The following is a 16,268-nucleotide window of genomic DNA, read 5'->3' as shown; positions in this document are numbered from 1 at the left end:
TCCTTTCATTCTCTCTGCAACCTCCCCATGCTTAACCCTCATCCTTTGCTTGTCCTCAAGCTTGTGAGTACATTCCTGATTCTGCACTTTGCTTGGGCTTCTCTCTCTGCTCTGAATATCTTCACCTCATTTATCTTAGTTCTTTAATTCCTCTCACTTCATGTTACAAATCCTTTCCTGGCCAATTCACAGGATAGTGTTCTGCACCTCTTTTCAATTCGGATTTAACATTTCCTGGAGTACCTACTGTATCAGTAATACTTTGTTTACCGAATTACTTTCAGAATTACTCACATGCTACCTGAATCACCACATGTGCCCCATAATTTTCACTAAACCATAATCTCTCTAAATGAGGGAATGCATATAAAGTACTTAACCTAGCGCCTGACACATAGCAAGCACTCAATAAGCAAAAGTATGTACAACAGAATATACAAAGAAGATGGGCAATTAGGCGTTGTCTAGAGCAAGAATGCACATAACACATGTCTGTTAATCGGTGCCACCAGGAAAGACCCTGCTCTAAATGTCATGACACTGTTTAGATTCTTTTCCCTACTCAATATAACAGAAACCATAAAATTCTTTTCATAAAAATGTTTTCTTTGTCACAGCAAAAAATACATATTTATAAGAGTGTCAGAAAGAGCAGGCTATTTCCACCATCATACAGTTGGTTTGCTGGTGCCTCCATAAGAGAAATTTATCACTCAAGAGAATGAAATCCACTGAATGATTCACAGGAAAAATGTTCTGCCTACAGAGTAAGATTTTTCTAGAGGTGGCTGCTGGCCAGCCCCAGGTGCCTGAATGAAGACAACGGCATCCTGATGTCACTTTCACACATGTACTCTTGGAAAGAGCTTACTCCCATGCATGGGGTAAAGTGTGGCTTCTTAGGTCTGTAAGAATTCAGGCTGTACTCGGGCCACTTTCCGGAATTCTTTAGTGTGGGTCTTAGGGCACTGCATCTCACACCAGCTGATGGGAACCATCTGGACACCTGGAAGGGAAAAGGTGGAGTTGGAGATGGGACCCCAAATATTTGCTTGAGACCCTTCTCTTTTCAGCTGGGTATGAACTGAAGTGTCACCAAGCTGCCTAGTGAACCTCACCTCATACAGAAAAAAACCTTGTTTATCCCACTGATGTATGGAGTGAGTGCCTCTTTTCCTTAGATTATATAAGGAGACTCATTCTAACCTCAGTAGTAAGTATCTACACTAGCATTGCTTTTTAGATAATTAAAAAACACGGGAAATGAGGGGAAACAATGGACTAATCCCAAACCCTAGCTCCCAGGTAAAGGTAAGCATGTGGAAGCATGGACAAACTCACCCGATTCACTGTGGGCCACCACCACTCCCAGCTCATTTTCGGCAGTGGTTAGGAGGTAGTTGGACTGCGCGTCACCTAGGGAGATCTAGTCACATCACATTGGTAAAGGAAAACAGAGTTATAAGCCATCCCTCCCATAGCCACTTGAATGGTTTCTCCATTTCCATTTCTTCTTTTGACAAAGGACCACAAGTCTGAGGGGAATAAAGGATACCACTTTGGCCAAGACAATGTCCCCTGGGCGGAAACTCTTATAAATTTCAACCTGTAAAGAAAGAACAGGAGTGTTAAGTGAAAGCTCCGAATCAGGTCTACAGGAAACTATTAACACCCCTGGCAGAACCAGTCTACTTCTAATCTCAGAGGGTAGAAGTCATCACTACTCAAGTCCATCAACAACTTTTATTGTTTCTGTGGCATCATCACATAAATGAAAGATTTTGAACTCAGTAACCTAATCAGGAATCTGACTTGGACAAAAGTACTATAGTTGCTCTGAAAGGCTCCAGAGTAAGTCTGAGGAAACAGCAATGAATAAATACATGGCTTCCAAGGCAAAGAGTAAACTAGCCCCTCTCTGGTCAACAAAGTGAACAAAAATGAGATGAAGAGGAAAGGTACAGTGAAGTGAATTCCACACCTTCCAGAAGGGAACACCTTAAAATTCCTTGGACTCCACATTTCCACAGACCTTTCAAATTCACTGGAATAATTTAAAAGGATTGAGATTCCTAAAGCCATGAAAAAAAAAGAACCAACCAACAACCTTGTCTTTTTCAGTAGCTCGGACGTCTTCCTTGCTATAAAGAAAAAAGAATTAACAGAAAGGTTAATTATCTGTGAGAAAGAATTATCCTGCAGACTCCTGGCAGACAAAGAGCTACAATAGCAGAGAGAACAAGTCCTAATGGGGACCCAGCTGCCACCCAGAGGAGCAGGGTGAAGATGTATCCCTAGTCCTCTCCTGGAGGAGAAAACCACATTTCCCATTCTTGGATCACACAGAGCAGCAGTATCAATACCTCCCACTAGAGGAAAGTGGATCAGATTTAGCAGGGAAGGATAAGGAACTTCACTGCCTTAGGAGAGCTTGAAGAGAAGCACCACAGAGCACAGAATCCTGAGGGTGGAAAGAGCCTCAGACGTTAAATTATCTAGCTCACGAGAATTGTTTGTCCCTTCTCAAGAACCCATAGGAAAAAAATTTACCATTTCACCCACTACCCTTTTTATTGTTTTACAGTCCTTGGGTTTAACTGATATTAAATTCAAGAAAGAAAGGTACTTCCTAAAATGCTTTCTATTTTGTTTGATATGAATCATCCCTACAATGCTAATCTCCAGCTTAGCTCAACTCTTTTTGTTTTATTTAAAGCCCTATCTCATTAATATTTTCCTTTTGTCCTAACTCACATGTTTTAACGTTTTCTTTGGCTACTACCTGGGGAGAATCAAAGCACAAAAGAAGAGAGAAATGGGCAGGAATAGAGAATGTAATTGTTCCTAAAAAATCCAGGCTCCCATTCTATCCTAATCTCATTCCAGGTGCTGAGGCAAATATGAAGACAAAAATACTTCTTACCGGATAGTTCCTCGAAAAGAGTTCTTAAGTGGCGTGGACCCCACATATAGGATGTGTACTTTGGCAAAGCGTGAATTGATGCTAGAGACCTGTGCAATAGAGAAAAGAGCAGCATTAGAGTGAGAATTAGTCGTTGGCAGCTGAAGGAGGCAGGAATAAACTAGGATTTTGGTCCAAGCAACCCTACTAAGTATAGAATTTAAGACAAGTTAACTCCTACTTATCCCTGTATAAGTCATACTCGTAAAGTGGAATAAGAGCCACTCTGGCCACTTAATAGAGTTACTGTGGAAATCAAATAATATGGAATAGATTTTGAAAAATATACAAGTCTAACATAAACACTCAAGGGTATTTATAGTGTACAGCAAATCTAGCTAGACCTTTAACAGATCTTACTATGAGCCCTGTAGTGTGAACAGAATTTAAGTCTCCATTTCAGCTGCTGCATAATATTTAGATCACTGCCTCTCCAGTTATTTTCAAAATAACACATACATTCTCTCTCCCTTTCTGTTTTTTTTTAAATTTGGCCACGCTTCGCAGCTTGCGGGATCTTAGCTACCTGACCGGGGATTGAACCCACGCCCTCAGCAGTGAAAGCTCAGAGTCCGAACCACTGGATCGCCAGGGAATCCCCACATAGATTTTCTGCTGGAGAAATTTATAGAGAAAAACTAAGAGCTGCAAGTTAATTTAACTGGCAGAGAGTGGGGATGGGCAGGGAGTACTGATATATTATACTTACTGACCAGTACTGCATTAATCTGTACTTCCCCTCAAAGACTTTATCAAATCTTTTGTTTCTCTGCAGAAAGAGTTTTGCTTCAGATGTTCAAAAATGGGCCTTCTGGGACTTCCCTGGTGGCGCCGTGGTTGAGACTCTGTGCTCCCAGTGCAGGAGGCCCGCATTCAATCCCTGGTTGGGGAACTAGATCCCACATGCATGCCGCAACTAAGAGTTTGCATGCCACAACTAAGAAGCCCGCATGCTGCAACTAAAGAGCCCGCCTGCCACAACTAAGGAGCTGGTGAGCCACAACTAAAGGAGTCCTCGAGCTGCAACTAAGGAGTCCACATGCTGCAACTAAGGAGCCCACCTACTGCAACTAAGACCCGGTACAACCAAATAAATAAATATTAAAAAAAAAAAAGGGGGCTTCCTTATCACCCTGTGGTGCCCCGTCTCTCAGACAAAAGTAAAAAATTACAAACTCAGGGAATCAGCTCTGTGAAAGAACTATGCAAGCTTGAACTTGACCTCATTGATCATTATCCTAGAAATCTCTAGACCAGCATAGTCCAGTAAAACTGTGATGACAGAAATATTCTGTGTTGACCAATATGGCAGCCACCAACCACCTGTGGCTATTGAGCACTTGAAATGTACCTAGTGGAACTGAGAAAATAAATTTTAAATTTTGTTTAATTTTAATTTATTTAAATTTAAATGGCCATATGTGGCTACTGGTTACCATATTGAACAGTGCAGCTCTACAATGATCATTATTTCAGCATTGGACAGTATCCTAAGCAGGGAGGTTAGGACCAACTTACCTTACAGGTTACAATAGCTCCCACATCTGGCAGTAATTGGGACTCTGTTTCTCTCATCACAGATATGACAGGAAGCTACAAAGAGAACAATAAAACATGAATATCCTCACTAAGTCTTGGGTAAAAGTGTCTGTGGCTTGACAATAATATAGGAATGCCTTGGGCCACAGTTGAGGTCACAAGGGCAGGTGGACCACAGCTTCATTTGCAGCCCAGAGCAGAAAGCCTTAGAAATTTTAGGCTATAGGATGGCCAAGGGTCCACAGGAAGAAAGCTGCTAGAAGACATAATCTAACCATTTCAGATGAGTTCTAAGCTTTCTGGTGATTTTCTTAGAGTTTTCTGGCATACAACTATATTGCCTGTAATCATGGATAATGTGACTCTTTCCTCCAAAGTTATACCTTTCTTTCTGTTTGTCATTTTATTGGACAGGCTAGAATTTCCAAATAAATGTTATATAATAGTGGCCATACTTGTTTACTTCTATTTTAAGGGAATACTTAACAGAGTTTCCTCTTGAGCATGGTACTGGCTATTGAAGTAGGCAAGATATTTTTGAGCCTCATTTTTTATTAATCTCTCCCTTGTTCACTATGCCTCAGCTTTCCTGGCCTTTTTTCAGTTTCACGAATTCACTAAATTTCTTCCCATCTCAGGATCTCTATTCAACCTGTTCTTTATGCTCACCCACTCAACTCTTAGTTTTCCTTTATTCAGGATAAATATAAATATTCAGGATAAAGATTCAGGTTAAATGTCACTTCTGACTAGGGTGGGTTTGCCTATTACATGTTCTCATGGTATCCCGTAATATTCTTTCAGAGCAGGAATCACATTTGTAAGCATACATTCATTTGAGCATATATTTGCTTACAGTTTGTGTTTGTGCCCCCTGATAAGGGACCATGTGTATTTGGCTCATTACGACATCCCTAGAGGTCAGCACTGTGCCTGGCACATGAAAATGCTCCATAGCTAGCTATATGTATAGCTATGAAATGAACAAACTTTCAAATCCTAAGGAAATTCCCAAATTTATCAAATAAAAAGTCTCTCATTTTATAGATGAGGAAGAACCTAAAACCAGAGGGTTTAAGTTTCTTATCTAAAGCAGAATCAAGGTTTAGTCAATACTTAAGTGTTCTAACTCTGAATCCTCTTTCTACTACGCTCCCTGTCTTTAAGCTGCTCCTTCAAAAACTGCTTATCTGGGCTTCCCTGGTGGCGCAGTGCTTGGGAGTCCGCCTGCCGATGAAGGGGACACGGGTTCGTGCTCTGGTCCGGGAAGATCCCACATGCCGCGGAGTGGCTGGGCCCGTGAGCCATGGCCACTAAACCTGCACGTCCGGAGCCTGTGCTCCGCGACGGGAGAGGCCATAACAGTGAGAGGCCCGCGTACCGCAAAACAAAACAAAACAAAAAACAAACTGCTTATCTGATCCTGAGCTAATCGTGGATCAGCCTCTGGAACCAGGAGAATAATATTACTCATGCATTCAACAAACATCTACTGAGCATTTATCTTGTGCTAGGCTTGGAGGTTATGGGAGTGAGGCCTGCTTTCATGGAGTCTACGGGAGAAGGGTCTAATGGGGAACTTATTGATATAACTGAGTGTTTAATTACATGCTGAGCTAAGTGCTTAGAAAGGGAAGAATACAGCTCTTTGTGAGTGTTCAACAAAACAAACAAAAACAAAGCTTTTTTCGACTAGTGGTGTCTAGGACAGTCTCTCTGAGAAAGTGATACTAGTGAGGCTATCTGAAGGGTAGGTAGGAATTGAATAGGCTAAGGAAGAGAGGAGCGTGTTCCAGTCGGCGTGTGTCCAAAGGCTCTGTGGCGCACTGGCGACACTGAAAGAAGCCAGCAGTACTAGACAGCAGAGAGTGAGGCTCGGGTAGCGGAGCGAGATAAAGCCGGAGAGGTAGGCGACATTCGGACAGGATTCAGCTCACTGCAGGGCTAAGCTCGCCTCCACTCTTCCCCCACTTGCTTCCCCGAGTGTCAGCAACACAACCAAGCCGGACCAACAAAACTGTTCTGTTATGGCTAAGTGCCCGGCAGCGGGGACCAGAGCTGTTAAAGCTTAAGAGACCAACTTCTTCTACTGAACGAGGCACTGAAGACGCGCCCGCAAGTCCCCTGCCTAAGAACTGCGAAATCAAAGGCAGCCTAAGAGAAAGGTAGAGACGGAGAAGAGGGGAAGCCGCCCCCTTTACCGCGCCGTTCTCGCTGCTCTTTATCAGGCAGCCAGCAAGCGACGAAAAGATGTAGCCATGCCGGGTGTAGGTGCCGCTGCCCGGGCTGCCCTCTTCCAAGTTACACAGACGTTCGCCTGCGGAAAAAACGTTGCATCAGCCACCGGTCCGCTGAAGCTGTTGGTCGTCGGGCCTTCCTGCCTCCGTCCCTGCCCAGGATTCGCTCTGGGCACCGCTGACTTACCGGGGATGCAGTACCTCACGGGTGGCGCCATGACTGCCCCTGTCCTAAGTCCGGAGGAAAATGAAGCCGATCTCTCATTGGCCAACATCCAGGTGCAGTTCCGCAGTAAGAAACGTGCCAATTGGTGAGCTTTATCACGTGATCACAGGGAGCCCCTCCTTGAGATGTAAACTCCATTTCCCAGGTTACCCCGGGACGAGCCCGGGGGCGGAGCTCCGGCCCGCATGCGCTTGCGCTTGCGCTTGCGCTTGCGGATAAGGATGGGCGGGCGGCGGGTCAGGGTCTGGAGGCTGAAGCAGTGGGCCGTGGGCCATGGTTGGTTGGATTGAGCCAGGTCGGGCCGGGGCGCCGAGCTGGAGGGGGTGGCAGTGATCGGCGGCGGAGGCTGCAGGGTTCGATTTGGCTGACTGGGGAGTCGGCCGGTGGCAGGTAAGAGCGAAGCCGCGGCCTTTGCTGCCCGGTCCTTTCCCTTTTTCTAGGGTCGGGCCCTGTTCTGGGGCCTTGTGAGTTCCTGCTCTGCACGGCCTTGCCCTAGAACCGGGCGGAGTGCACCCTCCGGGCAGCCTTAAGGCGCGGAACTGGAAGGTCAGCCCACCCAGCTCGCCCATTTCACAGATTTGGAAACTCAGCCCCAGAGATAGGATTTGACTTGTAACAGTGTCTCCAGAGACCAAACCGGTACCCAAGTTATTTTACTTCCTGCCCATCATACTTTGGCCACGCCAGCCTTTTTGAGAAATAAAACCTTTCCCCGGTTTCTGTAACTGCAGCTTTCCGATCTTGCTGTCGGATCCTGTCAAGCGGAGCATGTTAGTCTGGAAGGGAAGTCTGCACATGAATAAAATGCTGCTCTTACTGATGATTGACATCTGCTGCTTGAGGCTGTGAACATCCTGAGAACAGCCTTTGTCCAAATGAGATTTGTCGACCTTCTTCTCAGTTTCCTCTGCCTTCTGATGGCTTTGGAATCTGTGTGTGTACTCCCACCCCCACCCCTATGTCCCTCATATACAGTTTTCCCTTGGGAAAGAGATGGTGACTTAGACCCTTGGGAAGAGGGGGGTGCTGTGGCCTGCAGTCCCCTCTGATCTGGTGGCAGATGTCACTAAGTGGCTACCACCGAGGGATCAGAGTGCTCAGAGCTTGTGCTGGGGGTGATGGCGAAACTGTGCGTGCTCTATTTCCTGCCCTGTTCACTTCCATCACCACCCCTCGCCCTACCACACACAATTTTCTGAGCTCTGCTTTACCTCAATTTCCTGAGATGAAATGTTCAGTTGTGGCCCCATGGACTACATATCTCTTCCGTGGCATTCCCATACCCCCCAAACCCCACTAGCTAAGATAAGGGGTGTGGCGGGCTTGGCTTCAGGTTTCTTTTACACAAATCTGATCGTTAGCTCTGCACCTACAAGCTTTTGGCTTACATGTTTGGGTTGATTTCTGGCTGGACTAGTTTTTAAAAATGACTTCTAGCTCTTAAGTGCTATGATTCTAACAATGGTTTTCATTTCTCAGCGGACACTTACTTAGTGTTATCATGTTGGCAGGAGTGTCCTTGCTGTTATTTGTAGGACAGATAGACATCTGACCAGCCTTTCCACTTCAGCATCCCTCCAGTTCATTCATTCAACAAGTATTTATTGAGCACTTCCATGATCCAGGTATTGCGCTAAGCACTTTATAAACATTTCGTTTAAACATCTTACCAAGTGTATATATAGAATCATAAAGGGGGAGAGCAGGAAGGGACCTTAGTATTTAATCCTACCCTCTCACTGAATGGGAACCCAAGAAAATTGAGTCCCAACAGGGTTTGGTGATTTGCCCAAGGTCACAGAGCTGCTTAAGGGCAGAATTGAACCCTAAGTAGTCGAGTTATGGGGCAGATGAGAGTTGGTAAGTCTAGTCCTTGAGGCAGACATTTCCTGTAGAGCTCAGTAATTCTGGAAGTGGTTGAGAACAAGCTGAAAAGTGGAGAATCAGAGAAGGAAGATTTTTTTTTTGTAGACAGGAGAGATGGCATATAATTCATGTTTATTACGGATGAAGAATGCATCTCATTTGCAAGCTATTGTTATAAAAAGTATTTTAGTAAATAGGAAACTCTCCATTAGCCATAGAAAGGGAATGAACAATGTGCGGATGACCTAAATTACCTGGATTTGCTATGGGGTAAAATGTTTTTAAAGGTTAAAATCTAACCTTACGTTAGATTTTAGCTGTATACTATTCGAAAATTCATGCTTCAAGCCAAATCATGATTCCACACAATAGGAGTCCAACTCAAAGGAGGTAGGAAGAAGTTTGAGCTTTTCCTTTTTCTTTTTTCTGCACTGCCCCTTAATACTCTTAGACCCTCGGAGGTGATGGGAATGGCCACTTACTTTATCCTGGTACAGAGAGTAGGTCCCTACTGAATTGTCTGTCTTCTCTTTGCTGGCCTTGTCTGCTGGATTTCTTTTTGCCTTAGGTCTTAGAGGGCTTGTGGAAGGAGGTAATTAAGTTTTCTTTGAAAGGCCTCTTGTGGGGATGAGCCAGGGTGCAAGGAGAGTACCTTGCTCCAGTTACTGAAATGAAACCATCCCTACAGCGGAGCAGCCTCCTCCAGTTTCTGCTGGGTTTTGAGCTGCCTGTTAAATAAGTCAGTGGAGTTGCTGAGGGCAAAGTAGCCATAGGAGAAAATCAGATAATTTCCTTTCTGGTAAAGCCTTTAATCTGCAGAATTGATGAGACTGTCATAGAAGGAATCTGTGTCTTCTGTTCTGGGCATTGCCTGGGCAGCTGACCTCCTGTGGCTATTAGATGAGGTAAAAACCACATGGGGGAGGTGAAGGCACTTGCAGAGGAGCCATGCACAGGGCTAAAGAGCTGGGAAGGTTGGTTGGGAAGCTTGGGGCCAATGGCAGCAGCCGCAGAGAAAGCTCTTGAGTGTCCAACTAGAACAGGGCAGGGGAGACTCACCACCCAGAGGGCAGGCCCTGTGGTCTTCAGGAGCCACCAGCCCTCCGCCCACTGCCCGTGTCTCCTGGCCTGTGGTGGTGTTCTGCTCTGAACACCAGAAATTGTCTTGGCTTCAGTAAGCTTGGGGTGGGGCTGGGACTAGAATTGGAGACAAAGCATCTTATGTCATGCAAGGGGTAGCTGAGCTGTCCTGACAGGAGACAGGGACTCTCATGCCACCAGGCCTGTAACGTCAGCAGGAAGGATGAGTATCTTTTGCCAAGACTCAGGTAGCACCAGGGAAGATCTAGGTGCAGGATCCACATGCTGTGAACTCATTCCCCCACTGGCTGTTCCTGGTGGAGACAATTGTTAGGAGGTAGGCCAATGGGCCAGGGCAGGCAGGAGACACCGGGACACCTCTGCTACGGTGGCCAGGCCCTCAGAGGCACATGGATGGCTTTGTGCACGTTGGTCGGGCTCCACCCAGTGGTCTGTCTACACAGACAACTCCAGAGACCCTGCTTTGGCTTCGAGTCACCTCCCTACTTCCCACACCTACTGACTGGCCCAGCGGGCCTCGGTCTTAGGTCTTTGCCTCCAAGCTCCCCACTGGTGGGGCAGGGAGGGACAGGACCCAGGCTGGCCTCTCACAGTTGTGTGCTCTCCTAGGAGCCATGCGGGGCCAGCGGAGCCTGCTGCTGGGCCCTGCCCGCCTCTGCCTGCGCCTGCTTCTGCTCCTGGGCTACAGGCGCCGCTGCCCACCTCTGCTCCGCGGCCTGGTTCAGCGCTGGCGCTACGGCAAGGTCTGCCTGCGCTCCCTGCTCTACAACTCCTTTGCGGGCAGTGACACCGCGGTGGATGCTGCCTTTGAGCCTGTCTACTGGCTGGTGGACAACGTGATCCGCTGGTGTGGGGTGGTGAGTGATGCCTGGGGACAGGAAAAGGGATGTTTGGGGGTAGCAGAGGGACATGTGTCTGATGGACCTACACTGGGTTTGGACCCACACTGGCCTCCTACCCTGGGGAAACTCCCGAGTGTACCCTGGGTGTTGGCGAGCTGTCTCACTGCGTCTTCTTGACCCCCTTGGTGTCGGCAGGTGTTCGTGGTCCTGGTGGTCGTGCTGACCAGCTCCATTGTGGCCATCGCCTACCTGTGTGTCCTGCCCCTCATCCTTCAGACCTACTCAGTGCCACGACTCTGCTGGCATTTCTTCTATAGTCACTGGAATCTGATCCTCATCGTCTTCCATTACTACCAGGCTATCACCACTCCACCTGGATACCCACCCCCGGTGGGTCCCCCCTCGGGGGCATGGGGGAGGGAGGGAACTGCAGGCTGTTGGAGCCAGTCCCAGGAGTGTGGAGGGGGAGCGCCTTGGTATTTTGGAGGTCTGAGACCGGTGCTGCCACAGTTATTATGGTGCTTTTCTCCCTCTGCACAGGGCAGGAATGATACCACAACGGTCTCCATCTGTAAGAAGTGCATTAACCCCAAGCCAGCCCGAACACACCACTGCAGCATCTGCAATAGGTGGGTCTCTGGGAACCCCAGCTGTGGCCCTTTTGCTGTAGCTCTAGGGCAGAACCTAGACCTGGAATTTGACAGGACATTTATGAGGCACCCGTCCTGTGCCAGGGAGTGTGCCCTCTATATCGGGACACCTGGTCCTCAGGATGGTCCTGCCAAGTTCCGCATTTTCACCACTTGTGGAAAGTGAGATTCAGAGAGATGGGCCAGGGTAGGCAAGAGATCCCGAGTTAGCTTGTCCAGTGTCATGTAGCCAGTGAAGCAGGGTTTGAAGCAAGGCCTGGCCCTCCTCAAAGTCTGTGCCCTTTCCACCTCAGCAGGATGCTGGTCCTTATAGGAAAGGATCGGCACTGACGTCTCCAGATCCTTGGCCACCGTAACAGAGCCCGTGTCCCTCCCTCACAGGTGTGTGCTGAAGATGGACCATCACTGCCGTATCCTTTTATTACCTCTTCTGCCTGAGGCCTCCTTCTTTAGCTCCAGAGCACTGCAGAGGTTTAAGGGCCACAAACCCAAGGCTTCTAGCATCACCCTGCAGAGAACACTGGGCTCATGAGAAGTTTGCAGAAGAGCAGTTTTCGGGGCTGACATCTCCTGGGAAAAGCAGGAGGCTTACATGCTCTCTGGGATGGATCTTCTTGGAGCAAGGCTCCCATCCCTAACAGCTCTTTCTTTTGTAGACTGTCGTGCTAACATGTATTGGATGGAAAGAGGTGTTTGGTTCAGTGGGTTGTCCAGTAGGTGTCCAGATAGAACCATTGGTCCCTTGCTGCTGTCCCGCACAGATGTCTGGTTAACCCGTTAGGTTGAAGTCTTGGCAGACTCATTTTACTGAAGGATTTCAGTTTTCATGATCTCCTGATGGGACTTGTGAGGGCTTTGAAAAGCTTTAACACTTTCAGCTCAACTTCAAGGAAGTCCCATATTTTCCTGCCTTTGGTGACAGGAAGCCTTGGGCTTGGATGATGTTGTCAGGAACCAGGATGAACCAGAGAAACCTGGACACCCCCTCAAGTTGTGTGTTTGGTCTTGTCCTTAATCCTTCCTCCATCAGCCTGGCTAAACAACTGTGTAGGCCACTATAACCATCGGTACTTCTTCTCTTTCTGCTTTTTCATGACTCTGGGCTGTGTCTACTGCAGCTACGGAAGTTGGGACCTTTTCCGGGAGGCTTACGCTGCCATCGAGGTGAGCCTGTAGTTAGGAGCAGGGCAGCTCAATAGAGAGCGCTTTGGGGTGTGGAATCCATCCCTAAGGAGAGGGGCTGGTAGCACCCCCCATCCTAGAGGCCTGGGAGTATAACCAGCACTGTTTTCCATCCCCTTAGAAAATGAAACAGCTCGACAAGAACAAACTACAGGCGGTTGCCAACCAGGTGGGCTGTCCCCACCCCACTGCCTCCTGCTGCTCAGGCCAGGGGTATAGAGTTGCTGAGGCAACTGGGGCCCACCTGTTGAGTCGAGTTGTAGAGGCTGGGGTAAGGGGCCAGTCGAGACTGGATCGGGGTGTTTCTGGGCACTGTCGGCCGTGGGCAGACTAAGTGGCCTAGGGGCAAGCTGGGGGGTCCCTGGTACGTGACAGTTTTTGGCTATTCCATTATCACCTTCTTTGGGCTGAGCAAGGGCTCTGCCTTGGTGATGGCCTGAGCAGCAAGGAGTCTATGTTAGTCTGTGTAATGGGGTTCCAGGGGACAGAGGTCGGGCTGGGCCAGTCTGACCAGCCTTTGTTCCTGGTCTGTCTGCGTCCGCAGCAGGATCGTCCCTTCTCCCCTGGCCTTTTAGGACTCCTTCTTCTGAGCAGATCTTGGGCTTGTGATCGTGTCTCTGCTGCCCTTCCGGCCCTTAGTGGGGCTCACAGTTCCCCCCCTCCAGTTATTCCATTCTGGGTATGGGTCTCGTCCCCTCCTGGGGATTACAGCCACACAGTCCTAGCTGGGGAGTGGAGTGGCTTCCCCTGGAGCCCCATTTGTGTTGTCAGAGCTAAAGGCCCAGGGTTGGTCCCTCCTGTGCTTCACCATCCTGTCCAGACCTGCTCTGCCCCGTCTTTGTCCACGATGATGCCGCCAGCTTGGTCCACCCATCTGGCTGCCGCCTTGACTCCTCTGTGGCTTAACCCCCTATTTTCTCATCATGGGCTTGGATCACTTCCCTGCCTGCAGGTGTTGGGCTCTGGTGGAGACCAGTGGAGCAAATGATCCAGACTTTGCTGTTTTCTTTTTCTAGACTTATCACCAGACCCCACCACCCACCTTCTCCTTCCGAGAAAGAGTGACTCACAAGAGTCTTGTCTACCTCTGGTTCCTGTGCAGGTATCTTAACTCTCATTTTTGACAGTTTGAGGGGCAGCTTCAGAAAAACCTTTTTCGGTGCCCACACCCAGGCAGGAACCCATCCCTGTGTAAACTGCTGCTGTTCTTATTCTCACTTAGGTTGGCAAAGAGTAGGGCTTAATTTTCTTCAGCATTTGGGGGCAGGGAACATTAAAGATTTGGCATTGAGTATTTGGTATGTGCCAAGGGAAGTTAAACTCCTACTTAAAGGGTAGGTGCATTTCATAGATGAGGAAAATTGCAGATCTGAGGGGTGAGGTGATTTGTTCCATGATACACAGCTAGGAACGGTAGAGCTGGAACCTGAATGTTGCGCCGTTTTATTCTAATCGTTAGTGTTTCTACTACCTCTTCTGTCTGCCAAGCATGGGTATTTTAGGAAATGTGTAACATTTTCATTAGTAATAGACTTATTTCCCCATCTTGCTTTCCACATCATTTATTCTTAGCCCACATTGATGCTTTTTCATGGATGCAGTGAAGTAAAAGTTCGTCTAGGACACGTACGCTGGGAGTTAAGGCAGACTTAGACATAAGTCCCTAGGCAGTCGCTGTTGCTCAGCTCAATTTCAGACCTACGCATGGCCTCTAACTCCCTCCACACTACCCCACAATCTTTGCCCCTCTTTCCTCAGTTCCGTGGCACTTGCCCTGGGTGCCCTAACTGTCTGGCACGCTGTTCTCATCAGTCGAGGTGAGACTAGTATCGAACGGCACATCAACAAGAAGGAGCGACGTCGGCTGCAGGCCAAGGGCAGAGTGAGTGGGGCTGGGGCTGGGACTGGGGCGGGGGGATGGGTAGGTAACTGAACCTGCCTTCCTATAAACAGAGGCCACGGTCAGGGCCAACTAAGGCAGGCATCATGAAAGCCAGAACTTGCCTGGCCCATTTAGGCTCAAAATTGGTTGAAGGAAAAGGGTTCGTAGAAACACGTTTTTCTTTGCTCTAGGTTTTTAGGAATCATTACAACTATGGCTGCTTGGACAACTGGAAGGTATTCCTGGGTGTGGACACAGGAAGGTAAAGTAAAATATTTAGACCAGCACCGTTCATTGAACTTTCTGTGATGAGAAAAATATTCTATACCTCTGCTGTCTAGCCATTAGTCACATACGGCTTTTGAGCGCTTGAAATGTGGCTAATGTATCAGTGAATTGAATTTTAAATTTAATTTCATCTTCACCAATTTAAATAGGCATGTGTGGCTAGTGGCCCCATATTGGTACGGTAGCAGGTGACGACGACAGAATCCTTAGAAAGCTGTTCTCGAGAAGGGACCTCTAGTTAGGGTATGCTGGCCACCAGTCACCTTTCATTTGTATGGCAGTGTCTGGATTTCAAGCACATAATTTGTGGGATTGAAGTCATCTATTTGTGACAGAGGTCCCTAAGACAAGAAATGAAGCTAGCTCCCTCAGCCCAAGAGACAAAGGTAAATCATTCTTCAAATTGCAACTACTGAGGCAGTAATAAGTAGGTGACTGTAAGCACCTGCCCTCTTCCTTTTACCATCCTATTATTCCTGCCTGTCACTGTGCTTACAGTGGCCCCTTAGAAGTAGTTCAAAACCTCTAAAGGCCTTCAAGATGCCAGAGGGCACATTTATTGGACAAAATTGGAACTTTTATTGCTTTTGTGATGAATGCCAGGGTAGCTTCAGACTTCCTTGATGTATCTTTGCTGAGGAATGAGGCTCAGGAAGGTAGACTAGGAAATCTTAGATCTCACAAGTATTTCTGTCTTCTCTTATAGGCATTGGCTGACTCGGGTGTTGTTACCTTCCAGTCACCTGCCCCATGGGAACGGAATGAGCTGGGATCCCCCTCCCTGGGTGACTGCTCACTCAGCCTCTGTGATGGCAGTGTGAGCTGGAGTGTGTCAGCCACAACTTGAGCACCACCCTGCTTCCTCCATTGCCTCAAGGGCCTCCAACGATAGCTTCTTGGAATCCTTGAGCAAAAAAGAGCCAGTGGGCCTGCCTTACGGTACCATGCAGGGACAGCTCAAGGACCAGTCTCCCGGCCATGGCAGAAGCAAGGCATGATGTGGAAAAATCCTAGGACTGATGTCCCTTTACTCAGGCAAACAGAAGTTCCAGCCCCAGACTGGAGATCAGGCAGCTAGCAACCTTACCGGGTACTGACCCCGACCTCCTCCAGCTTACAGCACTGGGGTTGGCTACCACCTCTTCCACTTGCCGTCTGAGAAAACACCTGAATGGTAGAGCTGAGATCCTGGCTTCTCAACAGGGCAAAGATACCAGGCCTACTGCTGAGGTCACTGCCACTTCTCCTGTGCTGAAGGGAGCAAAAATAAAGGTATTTGATTTTTAAAAGATATGTAGTTTTTCACTCTTTGCCTTTCTTGTGGGGCGGGGAAGGGGAAAGTCAGGGTCAAGGCCTAGTGAGCGGGTGTTATGGTCCTGCCACCTCTGCCCCACTTGGAGGGGGTTGGATGTCCTGAAGAATTCCTGGCCAATTCCTATCACTACTGTTCCTCTAGCTTATGCAGTGTTGCTTCTGGTTATGTACTGCTGAGG

The 16,268-nt window shown here is 47.9% G+C and overlaps 2 protein-coding genes across 5 annotated transcripts; one reads left to right on the top strand and one right to left on the bottom strand.

Annotated features, from left to right (window-relative positions):
* Window positions 1-585: 585 nt before the first annotated feature.
* Window positions 586-6,971, bottom strand: EXOSC1 (exosome component 1). Of its 2 annotated transcripts, XM_060101425.1 has the most exons (8): window positions 6,926-6,971; window positions 6,703-6,818; window positions 4,481-4,555; window positions 2,924-3,012; window positions 2,108-2,141; window positions 1,556-1,606; window positions 1,342-1,426; window positions 586-1,006 (listed from the first exon to the last, which is right to left on the bottom strand). In XM_060101425.1, exons 1-8 carry the CDS (start codon window positions 6,954-6,956, stop codon window positions 900-902), a joined length of 588 nt encoding a protein of 195 aa, XP_059957408.1. In that variant the 5' UTR covers window positions 6,957-6,971; the 3' UTR covers window positions 586-899. The 2 variants fall into 2 exon arrangements, with proteins under 2 accessions (XP_059957408.1, XP_059957415.1); XM_060101432.1 differs by lacking the exons at window positions 6,703-6,818; window positions 6,926-6,971 and having other exon boundaries at window positions 2,101-2,141.
* A 212-nt stretch (window positions 6,972-7,183) lies between these two features.
* On the top strand, window positions 7,184-16,066 carry ZDHHC16 (zinc finger DHHC-type palmitoyltransferase 16). 3 transcript variants are annotated; one of them, XM_060101400.1, is made up of 12 exons: window positions 7,184-7,354; window positions 8,476-8,589; window positions 10,541-10,788; window positions 10,969-11,163; window positions 11,314-11,402; window positions 11,805-11,833; window positions 12,454-12,587; window positions 12,727-12,774; window positions 13,622-13,707; window positions 14,364-14,487; window positions 14,679-14,749; window positions 15,482-16,066. In XM_060101400.1, the coding sequence occupies exons 3-12, from the start codon at window positions 10,546-10,548 to the stop codon at window positions 15,594-15,596; spliced, it is 1,134 nt and encodes a 377-aa protein (XP_059957383.1). In that variant the 5' UTR covers window positions 7,184-7,354; window positions 8,476-8,589; window positions 10,541-10,545; the 3' UTR covers window positions 15,597-16,066. The 3 variants fall into 3 exon arrangements, with proteins under 3 accessions (XP_059957383.1, XP_059957373.1, XP_059957391.1); XM_060101390.1 differs by lacking the exon at window positions 8,476-8,589; XM_060101408.1 differs by lacking the exons at window positions 8,476-8,589; window positions 12,727-12,774.
* Window positions 16,067-16,268: the final 202 nt, after the last annotated feature.

The sequence above is a fragment of the Mesoplodon densirostris genome, chromosome 1, assembly GCF_025265405.1.
Source record: "Mesoplodon densirostris isolate mMesDen1 chromosome 1, mMesDen1 primary haplotype, whole genome shotgun sequence".
NCBI lineage: Eukaryota > Metazoa > Chordata > Mammalia > Artiodactyla > Ziphiidae > Mesoplodon > Mesoplodon densirostris.
This window is presented reverse-complemented; position numbering and strand designations above follow the sequence as displayed.

Bases quoted from the DNA above. Each gene is read 5' to 3' on its own strand.
- EXOSC1 (XM_060101425.1), bottom strand. From the start codon at position 6,956: ATGGCGCCACCCGTGAGGTACTGCATCCCCG. The intron at 3,013-4,480 runs GTAAGTTGGTCC...TCTATTGCACAG, and splicing joins GAGCTATTGTAACCTGTAAG to GTCTCTAGCATCAATTCACG. The intron at 2,142-2,923 runs GTAAGAAGTATT...TTTTCTTTATAG, and splicing joins TCTTTTCGAGGAACTATCCG to CAAGGAAGACGTCCGAGCTA.
- ZDHHC16 (XM_060101390.1), top strand. From the start codon at position 10,546: ATGCGGGGCCAGCGGAGCCTGCTGCTGGGCCCTGCCCGCCTCTGCCTG. The intron at 12,775-13,621 runs GTGGGCTGTCCC...TTCTTTTTCTAG, and splicing joins TACAGGCGGTTGCCAACCAG to ACTTATCACCAGACCCCACC. The intron at 14,488-14,678 runs GTGAGTGGGGCT...TCTTTGCTCTAG, and splicing joins GGCTGCAGGCCAAGGGCAGA to GTTTTTAGGAATCATTACAA.